Source organism: Arctopsyche grandis, chromosome 7 (assembly GCF_051622035.1).
Source record: "Arctopsyche grandis isolate Sample6627 chromosome 7, ASM5162203v2, whole genome shotgun sequence".
NCBI classification, from domain to species: Eukaryota; Metazoa; Arthropoda; class Insecta; order Trichoptera; family Hydropsychidae; genus Arctopsyche; species Arctopsyche grandis.
The window spans coordinates 14,853,856-14,876,871 of NC_135361.1; the positions used below are offsets into that span (position 1 = coordinate 14,853,856).

Here is a 23,016-nt window from a genome sequence, read left to right on the forward strand (position 1 = left end):
AATTTTCAAACGCTGATAATAATCATTGCATGTAGCGGACTTTGAATAACACTTTTCTAGCCTTAGGTATATTTGACAACGTGTATTTAATTACGAAAATGTTGATTTCGAAACGATCCGAAGGTCCTTTCAACGCATTCTGTATTATTCCATTCGACCGGTGACTTGTTCTTACATACATATTATGTATGTACATATATAAATAATCAAAAGTGAAAGATGTACTATCAATTTTAAATCTAACCTTTAATAACCATGCGCCCAAAGGCATTCCTACGGTATTTCATATTTGATAAAAACCATAAATGCAACGGGTTTTCCCAAAAACTGTGGTTACTGTAGGCGGGTTCGATTAACCACTCAAACCCTTTCTCAGGTAACTTTCTTCTATGAACTATGGCGTTATGCGAATATCATATAAAACGCCATAAACTCGTCAAAAATGCGTGTCTCCTGGCAATAACAATCTGGTCCATTGTGTCCATTATTTTCGTGTACTGTTATGCGCCCTTTTCTGCCAATATCGCAAGTTATTGCATGCAAAACGAAGACGCCCAACGAGACCAAAAAAAAAAAGACCATGACAGAGAAAGGGTTAGAAAAAAATCCAGATGGTACCAAACATCTAAAAAAATTGTATATAATGAAAATATTATTACAAACGAAATCATTGCAATGTTAATTTTATTTAATGTTTATTATTACTCGTCTGGAATAAAAGCTATTATTATTATTATTACTTAAGTAATAATAAAAAATTAAGAGTCAGCTGATTTAAGTAATATCTCAAAGTAAAGTTTTCCGTTTAGTGACATCCAGCCAGATCTACTCTTAATACTGAGCAAATAGAAAAACTTAACGAATCAAACTCATTTCTGATCACGTCTTAATCAATAATAAGCATGTGAATGTAAAAAGTACACAAAATCCAGTGTATTAGAAATGGGGTCATACAGTTTAACTAAAGATAAAGATAAAGATAAAGAAGCAGGAGTGTGTTCTTAAGAAAATACAGTTTTACAGTTTGATAAAAAAATATCAAGTCTCAAGAATTGCGATGCAAATGGTTTTGTAGGCCGACTTGAAAGTCCCTGAAAGGCAAGTTTGCATACATTTAGGTATAGAAAAACCCACTGTTTGCCAGGGTATGTGCAACAATGCGCTACACATTGAGAAAAAGAGTTTAGGCGAAACGAATAACGGTGCACTCGGCGTGGTCTATGCAAAACTGTGCAAAAAAATTAAGCAAGGCTGACGTGCCTTTTATCATTCGACAACAGGCTTACTTCTTGTCTTTATCGCTGTACGTCATCTTAATTCTAAACGCTTTACAATTTGACTCTTCTTACACCTTGTCCTGGAAAACGAGTATGTGTATGTGTGAAATGCTACGGATTAAACGCGAACTCTGCATCACATTTTTGAATGGATTCCAAACAACAAAGCGACGAGTGCTTCATTCTATCCAACAAATATCTTGTCAACGACCATCCAAAACGGTCATATAAATCATATCTCAAATCTAAAACGGAACATTTTAATCGTAGAAAATGAAATACATACGAAATAATGATGTGTAAACGGAAGTGTTTGCAAATTAATTTTACACATTTCATAATATTGAAAGTTTAGATGTGTCATTGAAGTACATGCATATGAATACCTAACTGTCTATGAGGAGTGCTTAGAGACAATGACGTGCAGAGGGTTAACTCTTCGATTGTATACATATATATGTATGTATGTATGTATGCCCCTACAAAAAAAATCTATCTGTTTCGAAATAGCTTAAAAATCAGTATCCAAATTTATGTAACATCTTGAAATAAAACTAAATTTTAATAGATTTTTCTTAAGATTCATACAGAATTCAGTGCCGATGGTGAATTTTTTTTCCATTTATTGTAATGTCTTTAAGTTTATATCTGCAGATATAAATTAGAAAATTGACACATTTATTTCGTTCTTTGATTTGATGCACCCCCCTCTCTAACCCTTCTGCACGCCACTGATCATAAAATCATAATAAGAATCTTTTTACATGAGCTGCAAAAATTGCATTATTGGTGACAGAAATTGTATTTTCGGGATAGAAAGATACTCGTCGAATGTCTTAAATTTTTAAAAAACCAACTCTTAGAAATAGTAATTTCTATTTGACCGATATTGGAAAGATAATTTAAATTAGATTTCGGATACAATATCTAAAATGGCTACCTACTTATTTTTAGCTCCAAAAACCGAATATATTAAAATATGACATTAAATTAGTCACAATATATGTAAGTTTATTCGTATACAGAAAAATATTGTATGTAGGATTACGATTATTAAGGATTATTAATACTATATATAGAGATCAATCAAACATCGATCTCATTTTTAAAACTATTTTATTTCCCATTTTTAGTTTAAAAAGTTAAACGAGTACAATATTTCCCAAAAAATGTAAAACATAATCAAATATTTAGTCACAATGTTAATCCTCTTTCTTACATTAGAATGCGTCATAAAAATATCAACAAATGACGTAACATTTACATAATAAAACATGAGATTCAATTTGTTCTAAATAATTGCATTTTTTTGTTTCAAATTGATGAAATAATCAACGCTTAGTCAGTTCTTCAAATAAAATTATAAGTAGAGTAAAAAATTTGCAGAAATAATATACTTGTGTCACAACACAGAAATTTTTCAAAGCTAAAGCTAATGCTATACTTTTCCGTACAAAATGGAGGCGATCAACATGAAACGTAAAGTAAACCCTCATATAAAACAGGGGTGAGTAAAATAACAGTAAATAATGATTCGAAAAACTCCCCTTTCTTTCACGTCGGGAGGTACTTAGCTACCCCTTTGGTACATTTCGACCAATGGATGCGTGCCCATCACCCCTTCAATTCACCACTCAAAATGCCACCAATAAACCCTTCAATGAGCTTCGTCGATAAAGCCAAATGTACCCTTATTCAGGGGCTGTTGCATTACTTCAAGCCTACCCCCCACATTGACCAACACTTCCGCAATATGAAACTTCCGCGTTTATTAACCTAATCTAACCTTACGTTTATGTGTATAAATTCATTCTGATGAAACCAAATCTGATGTAACTAAATATACCATCTAATAGCCTGATAGCAAAAATACAAATATAAAAATGCTGTGAATATTTTTTAAATCTTTCGATAAAGCATGCTGTGTTAAGTATTAAAAATAATATTAAGATTCGATTAAACCATCGACGACTAACGATCTCAATTATGTATTTAATGAAAAAAGCCAAACATTCGTTTTGTTTACAGTACTAATTAAAACTAAATGTATTAAAATAAAATCGGGATTATTATACACACAATATTTATTTTTTATGCATACTTGATGTCATTATAATTTTCATACAACGCGACAATACACTCAATTTCCAAATTATTACTCAATTACATTTATTATGAAATAACATTTAAAAAATAATACACTTTGACAAGAATTTATCACATAATCTTAAAAATAAAATCAAACATACATATACGAACATAATCGGCAAAATAAATAAATTCGACATTTTACAATTGTGTAATGTTAATACAAAAAACTCGTAAAAACGTTGTTCCGGAGAAATATTCATAATAATAGTTAAGTACATTAATCGAATACTTATAAGTTGAAATTCAAAATATATTTTTTAATGAATTATATATACACATATACATATGTATATAATATGTCGAATCTCCTCATACATCTACATACATACTTAGTACATATTAAATAAAGTTGATATATTTAAATTTAAATAAATATACTTTTTGGCAATGCTTATCATTAATTTTGGGCTGGAAGATTCCCACAGAGTGCGAGCTGCTTTCTAGCAGCCGCTAGTTCAAATTTCAACTCGATATTTTCCCTCTCGAGGAAAGCTGCTCTGATGGCGATCTCGTCTTCTTTTATCCTTCTCCTATCCCTCGATTTTTTGGCGGCTTCGTTGTTCTTTTTCCTTCTTTCGGTGTAAGTGTTGTTTTTCAGTGGATTGTCGAATTTAGAAGTACCGTCATCACTAGCGTAACAATTATTATTGTTGTTATTGGTGTTGACCGTTCTTCTCATCCGAGGATTTGAAATTGTGGCTTGGCCTCCATTAGCGGCGCATATTTGATCCAGCATCCTCCTCCTGAACGCGTTATATTTTTCAGCGGACTGCATGTCTAATAAACTGTCAACTGCTGTAAAACCGGCTGTAAAACTCAGAGGATCTTTTGGATATGCTTTGAAAGGTCTGGTCACCTTTCCGTCTCTTCCTGGCGACATGATAGAACACACAGGCCGGCTGGAATTGTGTGATCCATCAGAACCGGCTTCAGAAACAGCGTCAGAATCCACAGATTTCGGCTTGGCAACTTCAGGCTTCTGCTGCAGCAGCATCTGTTGCTGATAAGCTGCCTGCATCACATACTGGCTCAAATGTTCAGTTCCCGGATAACACGACGCGTAACTCGGTGAACTTTGACTGACTTGTTCCGAAGGACTTTTTGACGCTTCTCTATAATACGATGGTGATCTTGAACTTTTACTTTTGTACGTATAACGATCTTCAACTATTCCTCCCGAATGCTTCAAATCGTTGATTATGTAATGCGTTACCGGTTCTGTCTTGAGTTGAATGGATTGCTCTGGAGAACTGTTCGGTGATAAGCTGCTGTGAGAGTCTGATGAATCTTTGCAGTGAGGATCTGAAGAACGTCGATGTCTCGATAAATCCAAAGCTCCTGCAGCCTGACCCGAATAATCCAAAACGCATCCAGGATTGTTGTTGTGAAAATTCGCCATTTCCTTAAAATCAAAAAAAAAAGAAAATTGTTACAAATGTATGCCGATTTTGCGGGGTTAAACTAGACATATGAAAAACAAATGAAATAAAATTCAACTAATAGAAAATTTAAACTTACAATTGCCTTCTGTATACAAAAGTTGCTTTTGTTTTGAATTTGAAATGTCCACTGATGGTTAATGATGTTTTGATGTCTATCCGTAGTTGCGCTAGATAACGGAAGATGAGCCAAACTGACCACTGATGCAAGGTGAGCACACACTATAAATGACGATGAACCACCACCATAGCCCACCACCGAACAACTCAAAGGGGTAAGACTGCCAAAGTGCATGTGCATGGTGCATTTTTGGCAAAATCGAATGGTGGGGGGTAAACGGTCAGTTATTAGCAAATATACCTAGCTTCCGCGTCGCATGCACTGCTATGCGAATAGAGACCCTTCGGTATTCAGAGTACAAACATGTATTACCTTAAAATTGTCTTTAATATAAAAAATCAAACTGCAACATTTAAAATACTACTATTAAAAAACCCCAAATAATCTATTTATATATTATTATATACCTACATATATTAGCAAAAATCAAATTGTTACAAAATACTATTATACAAAAGTGTTACACTTTTTTATTACTTTATACTAAACAAATTATTTGATAAATGTTTTAAATACATAGAAAATCCATTCATATTAGAAGAGTTTGTGTTTAATGCAACAGAATCTAATCTATAATTTGGAAAGAGACTTTGTATGTATGTAAATATCCTTGGTCGTCTTCGTCGTCTTCGTCGTCGTCTTCGTCGTCGTCCGTAGATCGGTGACGTCATCGAACACGTGATTCGATTTTTTTTTTTTTCGATCCATGGGCGCCGATTTGTTTTTTTCGATTCAATGGATTCACCCCCGCGGGGGCGCAAAGCGAGTATTTTCATGGGGCCCCGCCAGGGGCGCCACAAGGGGCGCAGCCCCGAAGGGGGCCCGGGGGGCGCAGCCCCGTGGGGCCCCAGCCTCATGGGGCGCAGCCCCATGGGGCTCAAAAGGGGGCGCCACAAGGGGCGCAGCCCCGTGGGGCCCCGAAGGGGGCCCGGGAGGCCCAGCCTCATGGGGCGCAGCCCCATGGGGCTCAAAAGGGGGCGCCACAAGGGGCACAGCCCCGTGGGGCACAGCCCCGTGGGGCCCCAGCCTCATGGGGCGCAGCCCCATGGGGCTCAAAAGGGGGCGCCAACAGGGGCACAGCCCCGTGGGGCCCCGAAGGGGGCCCGGGGGGCCGAGCCTCATGGGGCGCAGCCCCATGGGGCTCAAAAGGGGGCGCCACAAGGGGCGCAGCCCCGTGGGGCCCCGAAGGGGGCCCGGGGGGCCCAGCCTCATGGGGCGCAGCCCCATGAGGCTCAAAAGGGGGCGCCACAAGGGGCGCAGCCCCGTGGGGCCCCGAAGGGGGCCCGGGGGGCCCAGCCTCATGGGGCGCAGCCCCATGGGGCTCAAAAGGGGGCGCCACAAGGGGCGCAGCCCCGTGGGGCCCCGAAGGGGGCCCGGGGGGCCCAGCCTCATGGGGCGCAAGCCCTAATAGGCATTAACTAAGGGGGGCGAAGCCCTAGACGGCAATTAATCATGGGGGCGCGGAGGGGCGAAGCCCTAAAAGGCAACTGATCATGGGGGCGAAGCCTTAGACGGCATTTAATCATGGGGGCGCGGAGGGGCGAAGCCCTTAAAGGCATTAGCTAAGGGGGGCGAAGCCCTAAACGGCAATTAATCTTGGGGGCGCGGGGGGCGAAGCCCTAAAAGGCAACTGATCATGGGAGCGAAGCCTTAGACGGCATTTAATCATGGGGGCGCGGAGGGGCGAAGCCCTAAAAGGCATTAACTAAGGGGGGCGAAGCCCTAAACGGCAATTAATCTTGGGGGCGCGGGGGGCGAAGCCCTAAAAGGCATTAACTAAGGGGGGCGAAGCCCTAGACGGCATTTAATCATGGGGGTGCGGAGGGGCGAAGCCCTAAAAGGCATTAACTAAGGGGGGCGAAGCCCTAAACGGCAATTGCTCATGGGGCGTGGAGGGGCGAAGCCCTAGAAGGCAAAGGCTCAGGGGGGCGCCGAGGGCGAAGCCCTAGAAGGCAAAAAAAAATTTTTTTTTTTGATTTTTTAAAAAATTTTTTTTAATTTTTTTTTTATTTTTTTTTTAATTTTTTTTTTGATTTTTTAAAAATTTTTTTTTTTAATTTTTTTTTTATTTTTTTTTTTATTTTTTTTTTAATTTTTTTTTTTGATTTTTTTTTTTATTTTTTTTTTATTTTTTTTTTTAATTTTTAAATTTTTTTTTAATTTTTTTTTTTTTTTAATTAAATTAGCTTAGTCATGTTTAAGCGGTTTATATTATAAACACTGAGCGAAGCCGGGTAATACAGCTAGTATATCTATATATGTATGTACATACAAGAAAGTTCAATGTCGACAAATGAATCACAGATAATATTTTTAAGACTGCGAAATAGTGAAATTTATTCTATGTACGTAATGCATTCTTCGTACATAATATATGTATGTAATGTTGCTCGAATTTTATGATAATATATTTTTGTTTTTGTTTTTGTAAGAGTTAACAATTATCAAAAAGAAATATTTTGATATTACACATTAGTACGAGTGTTTTACTGCATCACATGGTATTTATTTATTGAACAATCAACAGACAACAGATGTAGAAATGCATTTTTTTTTTTTTTGTGTTATTTTTTTTGACCATTGTGGCGCTTTAGGAATTCCTGTTATGCCACAATGGTCTGTTTAGAATAAAATAAAATAAAATAAAAATAAAAATAAAAATAAAAATAAAAATAAAAATAAAAATAAAAATAAAAATAAAAATAAAAATAAAAATAAAAATAAAAATAAAAATAAAAATAAAAATAAAAATAAAAATAAAAATAAAAATAAAATAAAATAAAAATAAAGAATAAATATAACAAAATAACATCTGAGCCCAATTATAGATTTTTACAAATTATAAATATAGTACAAATAGACAAACAAATGAAAAATAAAAGAATAAAAACAAAAATATGTCTAAATAGGATAATGCATAACTAAACATAAAGTAATATAATATAATTGGATAAAGATTATATAATACAAATATAAATGGATCAATCAATCAAGACTATCTTGATGGCAGTCCCGAATTGATGCAAGGACCTTATGTCGTGGAACCAGGAAATACCGAATAGACAATGTCATTCAGCTCCCCGTTAACCATACGATAAACACGCTGTGGATAGGAATATTTTAGGGAATTGGTTTTGAAAGGATTAAGTGAAAAGAGTGCAACGTGTCTAGAATACCTAACTGGGATCCTGAAACCAAGCTTACTCAGTAAATCGGGACTATCAAGGAAACCATTTAGGAACTTAAAAAATAATGTAGCATCAGTGAGTCGTCGCCTGACAGAAAGATTGTAAAAGGATATGATTTTTAAAATGTCAGGAACGGTAGTATGGTATGTATGTATATAAGTTAGATTTTTTTAAACCTGTGATTAAAATTACTATCAATATAGAAAATATCTGTTTTTATCAAATAATTAATAATTTTAACAAATTCATAATAGGTATTGTTTATTACATTATATAATACAAAACATGTTGGTCTGTTCTACTTTCTGTTTTAAATACACATAAACCATTTAAAATTTTGTAAATCATGTTAAAATTTGCATCTTATTAGGCTCATCGCCTATTCCTAAAGATCCTTCTGAGAAAATTTGTAATGATAATAAATCTTCAAAGAGATGTAATCCATTTTCGAATAACCGTTTTCCAAGAGTTGCATCTAAACACTATCTTTCCTCAGCAAAAAAAAATGTCTGCTAATTGTTACTCCTAAGAAGATATTTGCAAATTTGTCGATAAATTAAAGCTCTGCTTCGTCTTTTTATTCTTTGCCTCTAATGTTAAGTGAAATTTCCGAGTTAATCCTTTTTGATTTACGACTAGGTATGCAAACGAAGGGTAAACGTGTCGTCGCCGAGATAATGAAAAAAATAAAAGAAAGAAAACTAGACATTCAAAAGAAGGGTTATACAATTGTAAATAAGAGTTTGAGAACCGTTATTCCCATTTCAGATATTTTTCGTCTATATTATAATATATTATGTACATAAATGTATTATTGAATTTTTCATACAAAAATAGTGTACAAACATTAAATATTACATACATACATATTATTATATGAACGTATATATGTACATATAATGACAAACATTGTATATATATGTATGAAATAGAAATTATTGAATGGATAAAAAATAATATATATGTGCATACATATATAATTGAACTTTTTTTTATTGCATAATATTTTAATTGAAATAAAAGTGACTCAAAACAATAACTTAGTAGCATAGTTTTACTTTTTGTTTATAAATCAACATCTTCCCAGCCAACGCTAGCGTGGGAAATTCTCGGCGAAAACAGAAAATAACGGATGCAAAGTATTTGGGCAGTAAACCAAAATTTACCTACATTTCAAAAGATGCATTGAAAGTTGTCAACCCCAGTAGAGTGTGATAAATCACACGCTGCATTGAAATACAATATTTAGCTATTTTCATATTTACTTATTCATAAATGAACAAATTATATAAGTATTCCTCAATTTGGGAAGATCTTACATAACGTGATATAATATTTTTTTTACCTGGAATTGATTATTCGATTTGCCAAATGATCGAAAATAGCTGCGAAACTAGCATTGCCTGGGAGGCTTACGTATAATGATTAAAATGGACGCACGCGGCCATTTTAATCATTATTTTCCAATTTATAATATAACTATTGAATGATATCATGGGACACATATACGTAATGTTACGATTAATTCTAACAAATTCTATTGGAAATCATCAATAAGATATTAATAATTGTTGATTTAAACTCTTAATGCAAAATAAATGTCATGTAAACATATGTACGTATGCAATTAAAACTAAATTTTTTGATACAGTGTTTAAATTTTTTTTTTTCATGTTGAAAATTTACACAAGTATAATGTAGTAATGATTACTAAAAGAACAAGAAAAGGTTTTGATTAAACAAATATAAATAAATAAAAAAAAAACAAAAGAAACAACTTTTTACTATTCAAAATTTAAATTGGTTAGTTTTTTATCATCATATATTTTACTCAAATGTACATACATACATATATTCGTATCACACTAATTTACATGTACGTATTTACGATTTCAAACTTGCAAATTATTTATCTATATATCTTAATTATGTATTTATATAAATAAGTATTTATATAAATGTGTATTTCTTAAATGAAACAAAAATTCGTCTAAAAAACAAAAACCAGATAACTCTTGCCATACCTTTATTTGAAACTATAATTTTTTGCACTAGCAACATCGCCAAAGCGCGGTCGACAATAATTAAAATTTCGTAGGTAGACTTGAAACATTGAATTCACTGCATTCGTCTACAAGCGGACCGACCTTTTTAGGCGAAAACGACAATTTAAAAAAAAATCCACATATAAATAAGCTAACCAATAGTGCATCTATTAAATACGAAAATAAAAGTGAAATTCTATCGAAGAGTTACGGTGTGAAAAGTGAGGATTTATATATCGACGAGACTTTTTATAAGGTATGAAAATCAAAGATATTTTTCCCAGATAGCTTGAAATCATATGTTATTAATTACTTGTATAAGCAGAATATATGTACAAATACATACATACTAAACACATTGTAAGTGTATTACATTTAAAATGAATGGAATTGCTTTGTCTATGTATGAATACGGACAGTACATTGTTATTTTTATTTTGCAAATATGTGTGTAGGTATACATGTGTATGTATATATTTATGTACCTAGAAAAGAAAAAGAGACATAAATATTATGCAATAAAAAAAGTGTATTTTCTTTTTTGTAAAACGTAATATATGTACATTTGTTTCTACCCCATTTCTTATCTTTTCGTTGACTTTTTGCATGATGTAGTTAATGTATAAAAATCAAATTTTCTTGGCCGAACACATACGAAACTAATAAAAAGCTAGTAAAAATCTATTTGCTTCTCAAATGAACTACACATTATTATTATCGTATTTAAGTATTCATACACAGTGACTTACTAGGTAAGTGTAACGGGACAGGGCCCAAGACGAAGGATGAGCCGTAAATGGAATTGAGAAAAAGAGCCTTTTTCTTTATATTATACAAATGTACAAATACATACATATCTATATATTTTCCATTACGATTAAATAAAGGTTTATTCGATTGTCAAAAAATATTTTTCAATTGATTTTTTCTAATTTTCTTTTGTTGATTTTTTATAAATTAAATATAATATAAAATATTTCAATTATTGATAATTTAACTAAAAACTTTTGTTTATACAATAAAAGCCATAAACTTGAGGCAAGTTTTACGGACGGTTTAGTATTAAGGCCTCGTATAATACTAAACATACATATGTATGTACATATATGCAGGGCCAACGAGAAGGGGGGGGCTAAAGTTCCAGGGCCCTAACTACTCGAGGGGCCCCGAGTCGGGACATCCGACTAACTTCATATTATTCTACATAAAAATACATGTATTTATTTCATGCTAAATTTCTCTAGTATGTAAGTCTAATAGTTTTTTTTTAGTTTGTCATAGGGCCCGAAATTATTTTCCCAGGGCCCAGGATTCCTCTCGGCAGCCTTGCATGTATGCATGTAGTGGCGGATCAACTTTATTGGGGGCCTAGGCGCTATTTGATTTTCAGTCATCCCCCCCTTCCCCCGCAAATGAATAACGCCATTTTTAGGGGGTCCCCCACGAATCGGGGACCGTAGACTAGCCTAGTGCACTTGTGGGATGATCCGTCAAGAGAAAATCGGGGCCCTGGTGTAGTATCGTAACTATGTACATCAGTACATATGTACGTAAAACAATTTCATTCATGTTTTCGATTTGTCCAAGTTGTTTTTTTCTGGGTTTATTAATTATTAAATTTTGACATAAAAATTCGCCATAGTTTAAAATTTCTAAAATATGACGCAGGCTCTGGTTATTAGGAAAAAACAGCGTTCGATAGATGTATTTGCACGAAAAATGATTCACTAATGTCAATTTCTAAGAAAACCCCTGTGCTGCTCTTGCTTTGAACACTAATGGAGCGGTTTATTATTGTTTGAAAAGCATCCATCCAACGATGACCTCTGGTTATTAGCATAGTACCCCATTTTCGTCAGACCTGTCCATCACGGTTTATTTCGCACATTGCGATCGCCAATAAAGAATATCTGGCAATCGAGTTCTCTTTAGTATGATAATTCGCGTGGATGGAATTTTCAGGTGCTAGATGTTCCGTGATCCAGATTTTAGTGACGTGTGCGAAATTTTTTCGTACGGAATAATCACCGAACCGGGTGCCTTTCAATTTGTCGGCCCCGAATGGGCCCATGATTGTTGCGCACATGCATTAAATCTGGCTCGATCGTTGGGCGCTCGGCGATGCTAAATTACAAACGTCATCAAAAATCAAATAAACCCAAATCATATATGTATGTATAGTTTATTTGTTGTGTTGTGTTGTTGTTGTAATCGTGTTGGCGTGATCTTTTTTTTATTTTTATTTATTTAGGTAAAAACAGTCACATACAATTATTTAATAAACATATATAAACGAACAGACCTAAATTACCATAAATTTTAACAATCTTATAAATATAGTCGCAAAAAACATAAATAGCAGTCGAAATTAAAACTATGTATATACTTAATAATCAATTAAACTATGTTGCTTTTCGAAACAAAAACATAAAAAACATAAATGGCAGTAGAAATTAAACTATATACCTAATAATTAATTAAACTATGAAACTAATGCAACAACAAATCACCAAACGTTTCCTGAAAATAACCAACGTATCGGAAAATATATTTTTGTAGTTGCGTTTCACCGAACGTTCATTTTTGTGCGATTTTTGTACATACATAAGTCCGCAACGGTCTGATTACTGTATGTATGTAAGATTTGGGTGGTAGAATCCGTGACGTTATCGAAAAAAAAAATTTTCTATGACGACGATATTGATATCGATTTCGATTTCGGTTCTGTTCCCGGACTACTTTTTCAGTTCCGATTCGAGATTTATTTTTCAGTTCAGGTTCCGGATTTCTTTTTATTTCCAGTTCCAGATCCGTATTCCTTTTTCAGTTACGGTTCCGGATTTCTTTTTCAGTTCTGGGTTTTACTATAAATACCGTGCGAATCTTCGTGTTAAGTAATTGAAGTACATACATATTTAGAAATATGTTTTTGCAAAAAAAGTCCTAGTTTTGAATTTGATATAAAGCTCTGACCGCACTATGCGTCTGCGACACGAATGGCAGCGTGCGGCAAATATTGTTTGTATGAAATTGTATGAGATATAACTAGTCACCGGAGCCTGAGGGGGCCGTGTATTGTTCAAAGGTTGTAAATGCACTGTTAAAGGTTTGCCGAACAATGGATAGCACTGTGACTATCCTACCTCTAGATATAACATACTACGTGTCACGCGACGTAGTGCGTCGCAATGCTTCATGTCTCTTGTTTGCAGACGACGTTAAATTATTCTTTGCTGTTAAGGATGAGAGGCAAGCCTCTCTCTTTCAAACGGATATTAACCCTGTTTTAGAGTTCAGTTCCAGTTTAGGGTTTGAACTGAATACTAGTAAATGTTCCATTATGAGTTATGGACGTGCGAATTCGCTCTATTGTCACGTATATTCCATTGGATCCGTGTTGTTGAAGCGTGTGGAATCTATGGTCGACTTAGGTATCACTTTTGATCCTCAAATCACCTTTCACAACCACATCAAGACAGTCGCTGACGTTTCCTTTCGTCAACTTGGATTTGTCTTGAGATATGCTAGGCTATTCTCCAACCCCTCGTCTTCTCGCTTGCTTTTCAACTCGCTTGTTAGAAGTAAGCTAGAGTATAATGCGATTGTGTGGAATCCGCATGAAGCAAATGTACTCTCTTATTATCGAAAAAGTGCAAAAAGCATTTCTTCGTTTTCTTCATAAGAAAGAGTATGGTTACTACCCATATCTCTATCCTACTCCTTTCCTTTTGGGCATACTTGGGTATAATTCCCTTGAACTTCGGAGAAACTTCTCGCTAATTCGTTTCGTTCTCCAGCTACTGCGTGGTAATACGTCATGCCCGTTGTTGCTGGAACAGTTGGGACTTTATGTCCCTAATAATTATGTGCGTGGTAGACATCATCATTTTATGGTTGTACGTCCTGCTCGCACAGTTCTTTTTCGAATGGCTCCTATATCAAGAGCTATTCGACTTCTCAATGAAATCGTTATCCCTGAATGTGATATTTTCCACCTTGGTGAGCGTAGATTATCGGATATTATTTTAACATATTTATCTGGTAGCCTGCGCTCATCATTATTTTCTTAATTTGAATGTGATGTATGAGTGGAATCTTGATCTACTCTCTTCCATTTGGGCCTCGCTGTGATTTTATTTTTATTTATATATTGTTTTATTTTATGTTACTTTTTCTTTTTCTTTCTTCTTATGTACATTTTTTCTTTTGTTTAATATAAAACTAAGAATGTGATTTTTGGATTTAATTTTTTGATTTTTACACTTTTGTACATTTATTCTTTTTCTTATGTATTATTTTTCTGTTTTTTTATTTTTATTTTATGTATTTTTTTGTTTTTCTTTCGTCGAAATGTAGGCCATTGTGGCGCATTAGGTTCTTCCTGTAAAGCCACAATGGTCCAAAACTACTATAAATAAATATATATCTCATACAAACAATATTTGGCCACACGCTGCCGCTCGTGTCGTAGACGCATAGTGCGGTCAGATCTTAAGTCAAACTCCGTGTGTCAATCGGCATTGTCACCTTCCTCTTTTAAGCTCTGACCCCACTATGCGTCTGCGACACGAACGGCAGCGTACAGCCAAATATTGTTTGTATGAAATTGTTAAGATATAAGTTATATCTCATACAATTTCTCCTCAACAAACCTCCTTTACGTTTCAATTACGATTACAATTCAGGAAAAAATTTGCTTCTTATCCGATCGCTTTCATACTTTGCTATATATTGCTCATTTTGGTCATCAATATAAGTAAATGGATCCTCCACCGTTACGATAGAGATAAAATATCGTTTAAGACGCGTTTGAAGGTTGCAAATTCGAAATCTGGGTGACGTCTATGTAGTCGTTAGTTTTATACATAGATGGCGGTAGTAAAATAAAATTATTGGTATTTTTATTCAAAATAATAATTTATATATCTTAATATTGTAAACAAAAATAAAAGAGGTTTATTTTTAAAAAACTTTTTTTTACAAGACTATTTTTCTTTATGATGACTAGTCACCGGAGTCTGAGGGGGCCGTGTATTGTTCAAAGGTTGTAAATGCATTTTTAAAGGTTTGCCGAACAATGGATAGCACTGTGACTATCCTACCTCTAGATATAACACACTACGTCGCGCATTTTAATAAGTAATAATTTTATTTGCAGCACCGACATTATAACGAGAGAAAAGACAACGCGTAAAATATTAAATTAAATTACGCAAATAACGAATGGAAATGCACAACGGGAGCCAAGAGTGAAGAGCGGAAAGTGGAAAAAGCGAGAAGCGAGAAGCGAAAAGGAGTCGAAATAAAAAGAGCGAGTGATCGATTGTGTTAGCGGACATGGTCGAACTGTCGCGCATTATGGTGAGCGAGGGCGTAAGCGACGCGGGGAAGGGGACGGGGACGGGGGGCGAGTGCGAGCGGAACGCGTCAGGGGTGCAGGGGAGCAGGGGGCGGGGGCGGGCGGGGGGTGGTGGTGGTGGTGGTGGTGATGGCGTAGGCTGCGGGGATCCCATGGAGGCGGCGCCGTTCCACGAGCAGGTGTCGGCGCTGGCGGGTGTGTTCGAGCGGTGGGGCGCGTGCGAGCGGACGGTGGCGCTGACGGCGCTCGTGCGGCTGGCGCCGTGGCCCGCGCTGCGACTCCTGCAGGAGGCGGCCGCGCGCCACCTCGAGAGGGCTCTCTTGGCCGACGCCGACCGCCAGCAGCGCGACGCCGACGCCAACGACGCCCGCGCCGTCACTCAACTGGCCGCAGCCGCCGCCGCCGCGTCCGCGTCCGCATCCGCATCCGCATCCGCGTCCGCCGACTCGGGCTCCGGCTGCGGCTCGGGCTCCAGCTCCAGCCTCTGCGGCGGCGACGAGCTGCGCTGCCTCGTTCGCCACTTGCCGTTGCTGCGGCCCGGCAACGACGACGCCAAGAAGGCGTACCTGCGGGCGGTCCCCCATCTCGTCCGCCACTGCGTCCGTCATCAGCGCCACATCGACCAATGCCAGGAGATGCTCTCCTACCTGCTCATCCACCCGGCCATCACCGACGCCGACAAGCGGTCAGTATTCCCATTCCCATTCCCATTCATGTTTTTCTTTCCCTTTTTGACAGGTCTCAACGGTGAGTTGTATCACCACTCTCCCACCATCTGAAAGCATTTCTATAGGCAGAATTTTTATTTTTTTAGGCTCAGTGTGTATTTGACGTCCGATCCAAAATGGCCGCCACGCCAGTTTTTGTTTGTTTTTCACCATGAAAACTTTGTGGATCCAAATTCTACGCTATTTATCGCATAATTTTTATCTTTTTAAACTCTGATCTGTCCTTTAGTAAACATATTGACAATGTTGTAGCTCGAGCGTCGAAGGCCCTCGGGTTCGTCATCCGGTCCTCCAAATGCTTTACTTCTATTAAATCATACAAAATACTATATTGTGCATACGTAAGAAGTATTGTTGAGTTTGGAACCCAGAGTACTCTGGTGCAAGAGACAGATTGGAGCGCATTCAGAAGAGATTCTTTAGGTACATTAGTAGTCGTTTTGGATTATCCTATACTTCCTATGAAGATGCTTGTAGGTGTCAGCATCTACTTCCACTTGTCAAAAGAAGGGAGATAGCTGACATCTCAACAATTTTGAACATCCTTAACGGCTCGATCGACTGTCCTCAATTATTGAGCAGACTATCATTGCGTGTGCCAAATAGAATGACTAGATGTAATGAGCTCCTTTACATACCTAATACTTTTTCTAATTATGGAAGAAGCTCATTCATCTGGCGTGCAAGCTCCACCGTCAACACACTAATTTTAACAATTTCTGTTTGACTTATTTAATATTAATGCTATACAAGCTAGAGTGATTATTGCAAATTTGTTTTTCGATGATTAATTTTATTGAAAATTTACGATTGTAATTATGAATTTTTATTTTGATGTATTTATTTTGTCTTTTTGTTTGAAAAAGACAAAATAAATACATCAAAATAAAAATTCATAATTACAATCGTAAATTTTCAATAAAATTAATCATCGAAAAACAAATTTGCAATAATCACTCTAGCTTGTATAGCATTAATATTAAATAAGTCAAACAGAAATTGTTAAAATTAGTGTGTTGACGGTGGAGCTTGCACGCCAGATGAATGAGCTTCTTCCATAATTAGAAAAAGTATTAGGTATGTAAAGGAGCTCATTACATCTAGTCTTTCTATTTGGCACACGCAATGATAGTCTGCTCAATAATTGAGGACAGTCGATCGAGCCGTTAAGGATGTTCAAAATTGTTGAGATGTCAGCTATCTCCCTTCTTTTGACAAGTGGAAGTAGATGCTGACACCTACAAGCATCTTCATAGGAAGTATAGGATAATCCAAAACGGCTACTGATGTACCTCAAGAATCTCTTCTGAATGCGCTCCAATCTGTCTCTTGCACCAGAGTACTCTGGGTTCCAAACTTGGGATGCAAACTCAACAATACTTCTTACGTATGCACAATATAGTATTTTGTATGATTTTATAGAAGTAAAGCATTTGGAGGACCGGATGACGAACCCGAGGGCCTTCGACGCTCGAGCTACAACATTGTCAATATGTTTACTAAAGGACAGATCAGAGTTTAAAAAGACTCCCAAATCCCTAATTTCCGATACCCTTGTGAGTCTATGTCCGTTGATTGAATGAGGAAAGTCAACTGGACATAGTTTTCTGGTGAAGGTAATGCAGGAGCATTTTGCTACATTAATTTCCAACTTATTTATGCTGCAATAAGCCTCTAGCCTGAACAAATCATCTTGTAGGGCCAAAGCATAATTTCGGTTGTCTATTCTCTTGAAAATCTTCATATCATCAGCAAATAATAGTACACTTGAATTCTGAAAACATTTTTCAATATCGAAGATGAAGATATTGAATAATAGAGGTCCCAAGAGAGAGCCTTGCGGAACACCAGAATATAATATAATATTATAATATAAATATTATAAATAATATAATATAATATAAATTATAATATAACAGAATATAATATTTTCATTTTTATTTGTATATTTTTTGTCTCACTGTACCGCTTCTGTTGTATGTGTGCCAAATTTAAATAAAATAAATGATAGTGCATACGCAAAATGTTGAGAATATGTAGGATGCTAGGGAAACGGAAACTCAAACGTCAAATACACACACTCACTAAGGCTGCCAGGTGTCCCGGTTTTCCAGGATTATCCCAGTTTCACGCCTCTTATCCCAACGTTCCTAAAGGAGCTTTCGGGACAGACAACTGTCCCAATTTTAGATAACTACTTATTGACCACTCATTGTTTAGAAAACTGACCCCCACAGTTACAAAACTGAAAAAAATACACGAATCTTCACAAACAATGTTTTTTCTCATTATTGGCAATTTTATTTCAAAAGGTTGAAATAAAACAAATATATGTATAATAAAGCACTTTCTTTTACTGTTTACAAACAACTGAATCAAGGTTTTTCTCAATCTTTGGCAAATAAGTTATAATTAATTTCATCTTATATAAAAATAATAGTAACTAAATAAACTGAAAAAAAGAAAGGAAATATTCATATATCATATATTTAATTTGTGTAAGTGTACGGTTTTTATCATTTCTGTAATATCTGTCAGCCGGCATGGAAAATTGGTCGGCAACAGTTGTCTACCTTTTGTAAAAGCCACTCATTCCTTTTATTGTTGGGCCAAAGAGTTGATGTTGATCAAATTGTACAGGAAGGAATTAAGCATAACCAAGAATTGGAATAAGTACAAGGAGAGAAATCTACACTGAAAATTTTAACAAACGACCAAAACGGAAATGGGTGGCAAAAGGATCTTAATCTTCGGATTGAGTAGTACAGAATGGTAGAACAAGTTTTTTATCCACATATAAGAGTTAGTTTTGAATAAATCAATCTGCTGACCTTTTATGCTAAACTGTGAGATCTATTAGTCGCGAGACCTGTTGAGTCCTGATTGTTGATTAGACGATGAGTGTCGTTTACCCCCCCCCCCCCCCGATCAGTCCTATAACATTAAACCTATACAAACATTGAACTCATTTATGTATGTATGTAATGTGTAAGTCTTGTTAAAAGTGAATTACATAAACATTCATACGTACATAGGACTTATTGATTAATAATTTGATTCCCCGTCTTCCTAAAATATCAGTTTTCTAAATATTATTAAATATTGTTATTTTATTTTTCAGATCGTTGACGCACTGGTTATTATATTTAGAAAACCACATAATAAATGTTGGAAGTTCTTTGAACGATGTTTGGACACAGAAGCCAGACATCCAGCAGGCAAATTCTGCCTGGCCCACTGAAGGTAATCAAACGTTCAGAAGAACCATCGGAAAAAATGTCGAATTTAGGACTACAGTTGACGAAGTCACCTCTAACGGAAGCGAATCAATCAGCTTACAAGGTGGCGACGATAACTTACAAGAGTCATTTTCCAAAAATGGCACAGAAATAGATCTCAGTACGGAAAACGAAAGAACCTTTTTCGAACCGGCTATCATTCAACCGAAAGCGAGAAGATCTAACAGCTTGACACCTCCATCCACGTCGTACGGTTTGATTTCGTCGTCATCAGAAAACTTAAACGTGGAACATTTCATGCAAAAGCCCAGAAGTTTTTCACTGTCCAGCGAACACAGTTTATTAAACGTGCACGCGGTTAGTAATCTTTCTTCGAGCAGTGGCAGCGAAACTAAACTCGATGACATAAGATATAGTACGGGAGATCACGAAGGGATGTCAACCATTGCACACTGGTTGAAAACTCTACGATTGCATAAATACATATGGCTATTCTCCAATATCTCCTATGACCAGATGATGGCTATCAACGAAGACTATTTACAAAGATTAGGTATTTATGTTTATTTGATTTGTCTGTATCATGATGAAAATGTAAAGAATGATTAATTTTGAAGATTTTATTCTATCGAAGGTGTTACAAAGGGGGCACGACACAAACTGCTCCTTTCAATTAGAAAATTATCCGAACGACAAGGTATGCTAGAAGAAATGGACAGAGAGCTGTCTAATGGAGGCTACATGTCTGTTACCAGCATGACATCTTTACTAGAACAACTACGAAACATTGTAATTAGTCCAATTAAACCTGATTCATCACTTGCGGCACTCGTAGTAAAAATACTGGATTTAGGTTGGTTGTAACTTATTTATACAGAATTGATATTGATTTTATTTATCTTTTTTAATAATTTTTCAATCCTTTCAGCTTCTTCTCGCTTGTTATCCAGTGGATCGTCATATCATGATGGTGGAACTACCGTTTCACTTCATTGCTGGCTCGTTGATCGAGCACTAGCTCATGATGCCTTTTCACGTAGTGCTTCACTCGCGGCAGAACTAAAATCTTTGAAATATCGAGTACCTCCGAGACAATTCCTCGCCCACCTCGGTGATGCGACATTTCAAAGGAGACCGAAACCTAGGTAATTTATCGTTTAAAATTGAAAACTAAAACATGTAATGGACAAACACGTACCTTAAAAGCTATTTTTTTTCTATTTATAGATGGCGTAACTGTATGACTTCAACTAATTGGCAGTCAACTGATACTGGCAGAAAGAGTTCGTCATATCCGTCCTTTCCTCCTCCGCCACCGCTACCAAAACGACTACCTCCTGCTGCATCAATGGGAGATATAAACTCGCGTTTAGAATCTTTATGTCTTCAAATGACAGAGCAAGCAATTAATTAATTAAAAATTTTGCATGAATACTAATTATATGATGTGTATTGTTTGATGCTGCTGAAATTCAGGTAACACCAATGGTTGTTATACATATATCACTAATACAATTTTTACGTTTAGTGCTATTTTATAGATATAAAAAAAAAATTCGCTTGCAATCATTCACTAAATATGAAATTCACAATGAAATAGATTTTTATATACATTTCTATATATTTACATGTTAATGTTTTGGTGGAAAATTATTATAGAGTATAGATTTTAATCTTTGGTTATTGCTTATTTAATTTTTATGACATAAAAAAGCCTAAAATTAATTACACGAAATTATATTTTAAAACTCATTACATACAAATGATGAATCGATATTTATTATTTTACTTGAAAATAGATTGTGTATTTAAATTACAGTAAATGATATAGTATGAATAGACTATTGCTACTGGATGGCAATTTATATACATTAATTTTTAAAGTCAAATTATATTGTGACAATGTATACAAAGTGTACTGATAAATATTATTTAGCAACTGTAACAACTGCTCAATGTTTCTCCTGAATTTTTGACAATTGGTAGCTTTATTACATACGTATAAATACAACGGGTTTAAATGGCCTTATATTTGTTTATATTGTACTACGAAAATAAGTTGAAAATGATTGAAATTCAACTTTTTTTATTGGAAAATAAAAAATACACCTCTGCGTAAGAAAGCATCAATAATTTCGACCAGTAATATGATTCAGAAGAACTTGAATTGTGTATTTTTTAGGCTAATAAGAAACAAAATGACGTAATTTCGTTTAAATAATTGTCAAATTTTGCAAATCTATATTTTACCAAGCTATTGATAATTAAATTTTATACAAAATTTCATAGAAATAGAGTGAGGTACTTATATATTAATTAGTACTAAGCTCTAGTAGGTTTATTGCCTTTAATTTTGGTTATTTTTTTTTACACACATACATACATAGGTCATTCGTTAGTGTAGTGAGAGTTAGAAAAATGTGTCAGTCGTATGCACAAATATCCAAATAAATTTTGTGCTTTAATGCAATGTGTGTATGTATGTATATATATATATATATATCATTTCGTACTGATTTGTTTTCGTGATTACATTGCCTTACTTTGGATGAGTTAAGATTGTGCAATTTTATATGCAATAATGTTTGTTAATAACCACAAGGTGTCAATATGTAATTTTGCATTTGTGGAGCATTCTTTTTTCAAAACTCAACAAATGCCTCTATCTATAAAAGCTTTTTTATATAGATCTTTTAATCTAATAAAAACAAGTTGACTAGGAATTTAATATAAATTTGGCATTTTAAAGTTGTTTAAAATAAAACTTTTTCCTGTCACAATCCAGTTTTGAAAGAAATTGCTCCTTATTTTAGAATTCAAATATATTTTCAGATATAGTAGTATTTTTTCATAAATATTGTGATCGTTTAGTAATCGATTAGTGTTTTAATAATCGTATTTACGAAATTTCAAAGCATCTTTATTACTAAGCTTTGTAGTCTATCTTCTAATCGGTAATGCCAATTTTTATAACGTAATGCGCGTTTCGGGAAACATCTCTTACTCTTTTTCTAAACCTAAACTTTTTTTAATAAGTCGTGGCACTTTTTCTATCAATTTTATTGGTAAGTATCGACAAAATTTATTCTCAGTATAATGAATATCTATGACGAGGAATAAACAAGTTAATATTGAATTCGTAAGTTTCGTGTTTCGTACGTATTAGATTTTAATTATAAAATGCTTATTATATTTTCATTCTTAGGGTTGGTAAATAATAAAAAAGGCTGCCATTATTAAATGGAAAAAAGTGGATTGGTATGTGACTAATGTTTTCTATAGAAAGCCTTTTTATCATTTTTTTAATATTCAATATTTAGTATTTTTTTAGTATATTATAGATTGTTATAAACTATAGAGTGGGGAATTATCATTAGAAAACAAATTAATTTGAAATGCAATATGTAATTTATAACTAGGGTTTGTAACTATTAAATTTTTTTACCAATCAATTAAGTTTGGTAACCAT

At 35.1% G+C, this 23,016-nt stretch overlaps 2 protein-coding genes across 2 annotated transcripts; one reads left to right on the top strand and one right to left on the bottom strand.

Annotated features, from left to right (window-relative positions):
* Nucleotides 1-3,732: 3,732 nt before the first annotated feature.
* Nucleotides 3,733-5,553, bottom strand: gt (transcription factor giant). Its single transcript, XM_077434630.1, has 2 exons — nt 4,947-5,553; nt 3,733-4,830 (listed from the first exon to the last, which is right to left on the bottom strand). The coding sequence occupies exons 1-2, from the start codon at nt 5,166-5,168 to the stop codon at nt 3,826-3,828; spliced, it is 1,227 nt and encodes a 408-aa protein (XP_077290756.1). The 5' UTR covers nt 5,169-5,553; the 3' UTR covers nt 3,733-3,825.
* Nucleotides 5,554-15,614: 10,061 nt separating this feature from the next.
* smg (sterile alpha motif domain containing protein 4 smaug) lies at nt 15,615-21,640 on the top strand. The gene is made up of 5 exons (XM_077434494.1): nt 15,615-16,265; nt 19,430-20,100; nt 20,182-20,400; nt 20,476-20,692; nt 20,775-21,640. The coding sequence occupies exons 1-5, from the start codon at nt 15,733-15,735 to the stop codon at nt 20,959-20,961; spliced, it is 1,827 nt and encodes a 608-aa protein (XP_077290620.1). The 5' UTR covers nt 15,615-15,732; the 3' UTR covers nt 20,962-21,640.
* Nucleotides 21,641-23,016: the final 1,376 nt, after the last annotated feature.

Excerpts from the sequence above, each read along its gene's own strand:
- gt (XM_077434630.1), bottom strand. The coding sequence starts at position 5,168 with ATGCACATGCACTTTGGCAGTCTTACCCCTTTGAGTTGTTCGGTGGTG. Across the intron at positions 4,831-4,946 it reads TTTGTATACAGAAGGCAATT|GAAATGGCGAATTTTCACAA; the intron begins GTAAGTTTAAAT and ends TTTGATTTTAAG.
- smg (XM_077434494.1), top strand. The coding sequence starts at position 15,733 with ATGGAGGCGGCGCCGTTCCACGAGCAGGTGTCGGCGCTGGCGGGTGTG. Across the intron at positions 20,401-20,475 it reads AGTAAAAATACTGGATTTAG|CTTCTTCTCGCTTGTTATCC; the intron begins GTTGGTTGTAAC and ends CAATCCTTTCAG. Across the intron at positions 20,693-20,774 it reads CAAAGGAGACCGAAACCTAG|ATGGCGTAACTGTATGACTT; the intron begins GTAATTTATCGT and ends TTCTATTTATAG.